The sequence below is a fragment of the Chelonia mydas genome, chromosome 21, assembly GCF_015237465.2.
Source record: "Chelonia mydas isolate rCheMyd1 chromosome 21, rCheMyd1.pri.v2, whole genome shotgun sequence".
Taxonomy (NCBI): Eukaryota; Metazoa; Chordata; order Testudines; family Cheloniidae; genus Chelonia; species Chelonia mydas.
The window spans coordinates 5115323-5125082 of NC_051261.2; the positions used below are offsets into that span (position 1 = coordinate 5115323).

Genomic DNA, 9760 nt, shown 5'->3' on the forward strand with positions numbered 1-9760 from the left:
ACTAATTTATAATTAGCATATGTGCTAGTACCCCTTTACTGAGTGAAGTCTCAGATTTATTTAAGCATATTTCTCTTCTGGAAAACATTCAAAAGAGCTATTAATAGTTTGACAAAAGATTGGTCAGTATGCAATTTAATTAAAGACAAGTATAAAGCTTTTAAAAGTGTTTCCTAAAAACTGAAGTTAAATCACTGGAAAAACCTATGGCTTAACATTTTCAGACAGCAAACTGTCTCTGGGATTAAGTTAACACAAAAACAATACACAACATTAAAACTTCTGAGTTTTAGATTTCAGTTGTGTGTTTGATCATTGTTTCTCACAAAAAAAAGGTGTATGTGTTTTGACAAAGGTTGAGTAAAACAAGCCACATTGTGCCATGTCCTGAATCAGAAACTGTTGGTCAGAATCCTGTTTCCTCACACAAAGTCATTGTTGTACGTGGGCTAGTCTGGGCATTGTAAAAATCGCAGTGGAATGCAAGAAAGCAATGTACTGATTTTCTTCTCTAATGTGCATGTCTTTTCCTATTTAATAGATAGCTCTGGTTAAAACGTCTTGGAGGACGAGTTACCTCATTTAGGATAGTTCTCTTTCAAAACTGTCCCCAGTTAAATCCTAGCAAGTCCGTATTTTTCATAGTCAGAGAAAGACTACATAGCAACATGCTACTTGCAAGTCATCTTAATGTTGGATTTGTTTTATTCTAGCAGTAAAAGCCCATTTTAAATGCAAGTATCTTTTTCTTGTGGACCTTCAACACTAAATATTATTCAAAAGATTTTACTAATTGGGCTTCCGAATACAATATTACCTTCAACAAGCACCAGGCTTGATGATGATGACAAAAATGCAACACGTCACAACGAGCGTAAGTTGTTGTGACGTGTGATGATGACAAAAATCATCAAAAATGTTGTGACGTGTGATGATGACAAAAATGCAACACGTCACAACGAGCCTAAGCACCATCACCCCATAAGTCCCAGCGTCGGGCGGAAGAGGCTGTCTTTTACCAAGAGCGCGTGTTTTACAAATCGTGGAAACATGGACTCCTTCACCACCCCCGTGAGAACTTCGGACTTTGTTTTAGCCCCGAGGGCCTTCGACAAACCGCGGAGAAAGCGCTACCTCAGCGACAGTTCCGAGGAGGAGAAGGGGGCGATTGAGGGGAGCCCTTTGGCCCAGCCATTGATGGATACCCCGGACCCTGAAACCCAGCCGCTTGTGGGGCCCCGCGATGAGCATGATGGCCTCTTGTTGTCCACCCCCCTGGAGGAGGAAGGTGATTGCAGCTCGGGGAAGTCACTAGTGGACAAGATGAACGGAAGAAACAACGCTCAGGTAAATGAACGCTTAAGAGGTGACGGTCGAGGTTGGGTGTGTAACGGGGCTAGGAACCAGGGATTGTGTAAATCAAAAACCAAGCAGTGGGGTGCTTACTCTGTTTCTTTTCTAAAAAAGAAAAAAAAATCTCTCGACAGTTCGATGATGCCTTTCTAGAGGACCTGGAGACCCTGGACAGCGTTACACCAAGCAGCGAAGATGAACCGGGCCCTCCTTGTTTTTGCTCAACGCCGATACAAAATGTTGAAGAGGACTCCGAGGATGACGGCTATGAGGAGTTTAGGAGGAGGCTTGGCATGGAACTGACTGAGCCAGTGCCACGTTGTGAGCGTAAAAAAGTCATGCGGACTATTTTACGTGTTGCTGTTTATTCTGTTCTTAATCACTGTCTTAGGGAAAAGCTTTTTGAAGATTGTGAGGGCTGTGTCATAGATGCACCAGGCCAGCGGCACCATGACTGTGTGACTTGGACTTCAGTGGATATAAACTGCAAGCTCCAGGGCCTGTGTGCTGAGCTGTGCTTGGAAAGCTTATTAAACACTGTTATTGCCATAGGTTATGCTATGCAATGTCTGTGCCTAACCCAAGAACATTTAGCACAAGGGGTGACCTTGATAAATGCTGTGCAATTCAGTGGAGACCCTGACCATGTTTTAAAGAAAATGACCAAACCGGAAGATGCCTGCTTAGAGCGTTATATTGACCGTCTGGTCCGCACAAAAAGTTACAGAACTCTGCTTAAGAAAAAGGCTATTTGTAAGAAATCTAAAAGGATTAAGTTAGAAAATGGTGAGGGGCCAAACATGCGATATAAAAGTTGGTAGCTGTAAATTTAAAAAAAAAAATCTATTGAAAAGGGTGTTGGGGACACTGGGGCATGGCCACTAGGTAACTCGAGGGGATGGAAGACCACGAGTGTCGATGAAGCCCCCTCGCACTAGGCCCAGGTGTCCTTGGCCCCCCCCTCCCGCCTGGAGGCACTCACAGCAGCTCTGCGTACTAGGCCCAAGTGTCCTTGGCCCCCCTGCCTGGAGGCACACACAGCAGTTCTGCTGAGAATCTGCAACAATATGCTGCAGAGTCAGACTGCCTGAAACTAAGCAAGGCCAAACAGGGCAGATATGGAAGAACAATGCTGAATAAAGCAGCTTTATGTATAGTTTAACAAATGATACAGAGAACCAGGGAACTAGCTGGGAACTGGATTGGCTGGCTATATGGATACTTGGGGCAGCTTGCTATTGGATAAGTATGCTGGGAAAAAGGATGTATAAAAGCCTGTGTAACTTCCTGCTCTGGGTGCAGGATTTGAGATTCAAATCTCCCTGTACCTATTTGAAGCTTCAAATAAACTTTTCTGCTTCTCCACCCCGTTGTGATTATTGGGTGTAGCACACCGGGTAACGAACCAACTCAAGCTGTTGTTCAGCCTCTCGGCACTGGGTGCCGGCAACAGCTTTTGGCGTCCCTGGGTGGGCCAGAGGCTGCAATTTAGCCTTGCCCGGACCCCTCCTGGAGGTCGAGGATTGCGGCGAGAACCGACGCCCAGTGCGCACCGGTGAGTTCACCGGGGCCTCGGAGGAGACGTGATTTGATCGACCCCGGAGGGCACAACGGTGCAACGCACGCATATAGTGGAAAAGCAGTTGTGGACGGCGGTAAAGAACCGGTCCCTTAGACATGGGGGAGAAACAGCTGCAGGCCACGGTGAAGAACCGGTCCCTTGGATAAGGTAGGAACCTTTTAAAATCCGGATTGTATGCTCTGTTGGAACCTGGGGACGCCCAGAGTTACCCTGTAGGTATGGGACAGGGACAGAGCTCAGGGGTTAGGGCACGGTGTACGCCCCTAGAGTGCATTCTAGCAAACTGGAAGGTATTTGGTGCGGATCCGATGACTAAGAGCCAATTAAAACGATTCTGTACAGTTGACTGGCCTCAATATCAACTAGAGGACCAGGAGTGGTGGCCACCAGGAGGGTCAATTAATTACAACACGATCCTCCAATTAGTTTTGTTTTGTCAGTGAATGGGTAAATGGAATGAATATATGTACGTGCATTTGTTTCTGACTTTATGTACTCGACCAGATATTTTACAGCACTGTAATCTGACTCCGACTGGTTCGGTAGCAGCTAATGTTAGTCCCCAGACCCCCACCCCCACTGTAATGGCAGAGCCGGTGTCCCCTTCGGCCCCTACACCCACACCTTGTAAGTCCCCCGAGCAGACCACAGGTGGGATCCAAATGATGAAAGGGATATGACCCGCCTTACCTCCTATAAGGAGTTGCTTTTGCATGGACTCCATCACTCGGCTGTCCGACATAATAATTGGGCAAAGCCATATGAAGTAATGCAGGATTTAAAAGAAAGCCCAGGGGCCTTTCTACAGCGTATTCGGGACACCATTCTACAGAACACTAATGCAGACCTCGATGATCAGGCAACTGAGTCAATTATTAAGGGAATTTTTACGAGCAGAGCAGCCCCTGATATTAAGAGAAAGTTACAAAAAAAGGAGGATTTAATGGGCATGACCATGGCACAAATCTTAGAGACTGCAAACCGAGCTTATAGTCTGAGAGAGACAGAGAAGGAGAAAAAGCAAGTGAGAGTGATGGTAACAGCGTACAGGCCGGCACTAAAAAAAGTGGCCGGGGAGGAAGGGGCCGTGGACGCGACCATCCGGGCCCGCAGGAGAGACGACTGGGTCTCAACCAGTGTGCCCTGTGTTGACAGGAGGGACACTGGAAAAATGAGTGCCCAAAGAGGAAAGAAAAGGGGGGTTCCCCTATGATGGCGATGGCGGAGCAGGAATAGGAGTGTCAGGGGAGACGGACCACCCTACCCCCGGAACCCCGAGTAAAGATGTGGGTGGAAAGCTCAGAAATAGATTTTTTAGTGGACTCTGAAGCGGCCCAAACTGCCGTAAATCAGCCTCTTCAGTTGCCAGTAGCAGATTCCCTTACTGTGATGGGAGCCACAGGCAGGGACACCAAGTGCCCAGTGTATGCCCCAGCGGAATGCGCTTTGGGAAACAGGACTATATCCCACAAGCTGGTATACCTCCCTGAGTGCCCAACACCTCTGCTGGGACGGGATCTGCTTTGTCGCCTTGGTGCCACCCTGCATTTTACTGAGGACGAAATAACCCTTACCTTATCCCCTGAGAATGCATGGATCATGACCCTTGCAGTTGAGCCCTCAGCTATGCAAGCCCCAGAATGGAGCCCGTGGGAAGACCAGGTGTATCCCTTCGTGTGGGCATCAGGGATTCCAGGAAAGGCCACCCACCAGACCCCCCATTACTATTCAGCTCATACCAGGGAAAGGCCCAGTGCAAGTAAAACAGTATCCAATCAAGAGGGAAGCCAGAGAAGGTTTACAGGAAACTATAGATCGATTCCTAATGTATGGTATTCTCCGGGAATGTCGGTCAGCCTGGAACACTCCCATTCTACCCATACAGAAGCCTGATGGCACGTATCGGCTGGTACAGGACCTAAGGGCAGTCAATGAATGGGTTAAGACTCTGCACCCTCTTGTCCCTAACCCGTATACCTTATTGGCTTCTATAGGGTGACAGTATACCCATTTTTCAGTCCTTGATCTGAAAGATGCTTTCTTTACCATCCCAGTTGCCACCCCGTCACAGGAGATCTTCTCCTTCGAGTGGGAGGACGGAAAAAGGGTTAAAAAGCAACTTTGCTGGACAGTGTTGGCCCAGGGATTTAAAAACTCCCCCACCCTCTTTGGCCAGGCTCTGGCCAGGGACCTAGAGGAGTGGGATAATGAGGAGGCTCTCCTTCTGCAGTATGTAGATGATTTGTTAATTGCCCCTGTGGGCCAAACCCCCTGCCTTAAAGCCACCATGAGCCTCCTGAATTTTACTGGACTCCGGGGATATCGGGTAGCACGGAGTAATGCTCAAATTGCCCTCCCAGAGGTACGGTACCTCGGGTTTCAAATACAGCAAGGGGAGCGTCAGCTTTCAAGCGAAAGAAAGGAAGCTATCTGTCAAGTTCCTACCCCAAGTAACCGTAAGTGGCTCAGGGCATTTCTGGGTATGGCAGGCTTTTGCAGGATATGGATCCCAGAGTTTGGACTGTGGGCTAAACCCCTGTACGACTGTGTAAAAGAAGCAGATCATGGCCCCTTCTGTTGGACCCCAGAGGCTGACAGGGCATTTAAAATCCTGAAAAGAAAACTGATGAAAGCCCCGGCTCTGGGCCTGCTGGATCTCTCTAAGCCGTTTCAGTTGTATGTACATGAATGAAGGGGGGTGGCCCTAGGAGTGCTCACACAGCTGTTAGAAGCATCGAGACGTCCCGTGGCTTATTTTTCTAAGCAACTGGATCAGGTTGCAAAGGGTTGGCCGGCATGTTTACGGGCGGTCGCAGCTACTGCCCTAGTGCTTAAGGAAGCCGAGAAGCTAACATTGGGAGGGGTTATGCAAATCTATACTCCCCATATGGTCCGAGCCGTATTGGATGCAAAGGGAGGGCTTTGGCTCACCCAGGCTCGGATTGCTCGGTATCAGACTAAGCTGTTAGAGAACTCTGAAGTCACCTTACAGCCTTGCCCCTCCCTTAACCCAGCCACCCTCTTGCCAGAAACAGAGGAACAGAAACATGACTGTTTAGAGATCACAGATGCCCAGTACTCCAGCCGTCCGGATTTAAAGGATGTACCTCTCCCAAATGCAGATTATGAGTGGTACACTGATGGTAGCAGTACTGTAATAAATGGGCAAAGAAGGGCGGGTTATGCTGTTGTGACCCTCCATGACACTGTGGAAGCTGAAGGTTTGCCTGCTGGGACCTCTGCCCAGCTTGCCAAACTGATAGCCCTGACCCGTGCACTTAAACTGTCAAAAGGAAAGCGGGTCAACATTTTTACTGATTCAAAGTATGCTTTTGGTGTGCTGCATGCTCATGCTGGCCTATGGAAGCAAAGGGGAATGCTGACAGCCCAAGGCTCCCCAGTCAAGTATGGGCCCCAAATCCTCCGGCTCCTAGAAGCCGTACAACTTCCCTCGAAAGTGGCGGTGGTACACTGTAAAGCCCATCAAAGGGAGGATCAAGATGTGGCCAGAGGTAATGCCCGGGCAGATAGAGAGGCTAAGCATGCTGCCACCCTGCCATCCCCTCAGACTGAGAACGCCCATATGCATGCCCTTATCCCATCAGTAGGGGAGCTTCCAACCCCTAGGGGAGGAGAGACAGCTAACTGACAAACTCGGTCTCCGGGAAAAGGAGGGATGGCTCCATTCCCCAGAAGGAAAGGTCCTCTTACCAAAGGGCCTAATCCGGCCAGTGCTGCAGAAACTACATCAAACCACTCATGCTGGCAGGGAAGCACTTATCCAACTAATGGGAAAATACTTTATCACTTCCGGACTCCGACCCCTGGCTGCCCAGGTACAAGCGGACTGCTTAGTCTGCCAAAAGAATAACCCCCGACCGGGACATCCTGTGCCACCAGCTGCCCTAGAACCCACTCCGGGCCCCGGACGAGTGTGGCAAATAGACTTTACTGAGTTTCCCCGGACCCAAGGGTTCAAATATCTCCTTGTTATAGTGAATCGGTTCAGCGGATGGCCAGAAGCCTTCCCATGCCGTAACTGCACTGCCAGAACAGTGGCCCTCAAGTTTGTTAAGGAGATCATTCCTCGCTCTAGGCTCCCCCTGTGGATGGAATCTGACAACGGGACACACTTCACATCAAAAATCATTCAAAGCATCTCACATGCCTTACAGATCCCCTCCATACGCCCTGGAGACCACAAGCCAGTGGGGTAGTGGAGAGTACCAATCAGACCCTTAAACGGCATCTCTCAAAAGTGTGTCAAGAAGCCTCACTGCGATGGCCTGATGCTTTGCCCCTCGTCCTACTCCGTATCCGCGTTCTCCCAAAGGGTAGATTAGGGCTCAGTCCCTTTGAAATTATGTTTGGAAGGGCATGGCCTATGAATGGCACCCCGGTTCTGTCAGGGGAATGGGAGCTGGGTAATGGTTTTTTGTCACAGTATATGTGTTCCCTGTCTGCTGTTCTCTTGTTTCTTCACAGGTATACCAAGGATTCCCAGCCTCTCCCCTTGGACTCTCCCGTCCACTCCTTACAGCCTGGTGACTCTGTGCTTGTTTGCACCTGGAAAGACGAGCTTCTCCAGAAAAAGTGAAAAGGACCCTATACCGTCCTGCTGGTCTCCCATACAGCGGCAAAGATCGAGGGACACAAGAACTGGATCCATCACTCTCGTCTGAAGGCAGTACCCGCCCCCTCGTCAGCAGAACAGTGGACCGTCCAACCTGCTGACTCCTCATCTAGTGACAATCTTGGGCTAAAGCTACTGTTTAAAAGACACAAATAGCGGGCACCTTAATGCTAAAATGGACCCACCCAGGTACTGGAGACCCTGGGTTGGGAAGACTCTGGTGATAATTAATTGGGTAACATTGTTATTCTCTGTATTGGTATTTCCAAATTGTGCATATCGGGAGCATAACTCCTTTGTTTCGCTTGCGCACCATGTTGCTACTTTAACAAATCAGACTGATTGCTGGGTATGTGCTCCAACTCCACTATCCCTCAGAACGGGAATGCCCCTTGACATGCTGCCCCTAACCCTAGCAGAATTAGCCACCACCAAATAGCGGAAAAGAACGGACTCCCCGTTCTGAAATAAGACCTCTTTACAGCAGGCCACCTATCAGGACCAGGAGTATTCAGTTGCAGTACTCACTGAGGGAGTGTTATGTTTTACCTGAAACCAATCTGATCACTATGGGCGTCCTGTGGGAAACAGCTCCTGTGTTATTACACAGTGGGCTGATGGGTATTGGATAAAGAACAAAAGGGGAGGCCAGCAGTGTGGGTGTAATGGTTCCTTCCCTTTTGGGGAAACTCTTACAAATACTCTTACCACAAAAAAGGGGTTTGGAAATGTAACTTGCCATCCAGTTAATATCTCCAATGTAGCAAGCCAATGGTGGGTTTGTAGTGGTCCCTATGGCGAGTGTAATTTGAACGGCACAATTAGAAACGCCCCCACTTGTACCCAATCAGGAGGATGGGATGCCCCCCTAGGGGCATATAAACTGTTTGAAAAAGCAGCCTTAAGTATCCCAGGAATCCCCTTAAGAAACAGTCCTTACTGGGCCCTACAGGGTCACTATTTTGTATGTGGCCAAAAGGCTTACAAGGTGCTGCCAGCCAACTGGACAGGTAGCTGTTATATAGCTCATGGAGTTCCTCATCTGTCAATAACTGCCACACTGCCCAAAGGAAAGATTAGAAATGCCCGAGACACCTCTGTTGAGTCACGAAAAAAGACCCTGCGGCGACTGACTACGGCATTGGAGGGCAATATGAAGAATCCCCTCACAACCGAGAAGCTTGTAGGGTGCTCTGTACTGGGAATAGCGCCACTGGTTTCCGGACCAGCCATGGCATGCATAGGCTGCTATACTGTAAGGCTGCAAATGGTACTTGAGAAAGTTGCCTTAGAGTAAGAGGACTTGGTTACTGATTGAGGGTCAGCAGTAAAAACATTAAATAAAGAGGTACAGCAGCTCAGGACGTTTTCCCTCCAAAACAGGCTGGCTTTGGACTATCTCTTGGCATCCCAAGGAAGGGTTTGTGCCCTCGTCGGGCCCCAATGTTGTGTATAGGTAAATGATAGCAGTTATAAAATCTGTGAAAAGGTGGTACAGGCTGAGGCCCATGCCCAAGCCGGAGCACAGGTTGCCTATACTGCCCCAGAGAACAATTGGTTGCAAACCTTGTTTTCAGGCTGGGGTTTGTCGTCTTGGCTTTGTGGTTTATTTAGCCTGCTATTGAAAATTCTCTTTCCTATATTGCTTGTATTACTGGTATTATGCTGTGCAGTATCATGTGTTAGGGCCCTTTTGCAAAAGTTAATAAGTCATTCTCTTCAGGGCTATCACAAAGTGCTTATGCAAAGTCCTATTGTAAAGAAATAAGTAGCCCAAGTGAGAAAACTCATAGCCAAGGTTGTTGAGTGTTCTCAAAGGGGGGAGTTGTTGGGGACACTGGGGCATGGCCACTAGGTAACTCGAGGGGATGGAAGACCACGAGTGTCGATGAAGCCCCCTCGCACTAGGCCCAGGTGTCCTTGGCCCCCCCCTCCCGCCTGGAGGCACTCACAGCAGCTCTGCGTACTAGGCCCAAGTGTCCTTGGCCCCCCTGCCTGGAGGCACACACAGCAGTTCTGCTGAGAATCTGCAACAATATGCTGCAGAGTCAGACTGCCTGAAACTAAGCAAGGCCAAACAGGGCAGATATGGAAGAACAATGCTGAATAAAGCAGCTTTATGTATAGTTTAACAAATGATACAGAGAACCAGGGAACTAGCTGGGAACTGGATTGGCTGGCTATATGGATAC

General features: G+C 48.8%; 1 protein-coding gene across 1 annotated transcript; it reads left to right on the forward strand.

Moving 5' to 3' along the window:
- Window positions 1–675: 675 nt before the first annotated feature.
- LOC119564407 lies at window positions 676–2200 on the forward strand. Its single transcript, XM_037884779.2, has 2 exons — window positions 676–1347; window positions 1488–2200. Exons 1-2 carry the CDS (start codon window positions 895–897, stop codon window positions 2172–2174), a joined length of 1140 nt encoding a protein of 379 aa, XP_037740707.1. The 5' UTR covers window positions 676–894; the 3' UTR covers window positions 2175–2200.
- The last annotated feature ends 7560 nt before the right edge of the window (window positions 2201–9760 follow it).

Excerpts from the sequence above, each read along its gene's own strand:
- LOC119564407 (XM_037884779.2), top strand. The coding sequence starts at position 895 with ATGATGACAAAAATCATCAAAAATGTTGTGACGTGTGATGATGACAAA. Across the intron at positions 1,348-1,487 it reads ACGGAAGAAACAACGCTCAG|TTCGATGATGCCTTTCTAGA; the intron begins GTAAATGAACGC and ends ATCTCTCGACAG.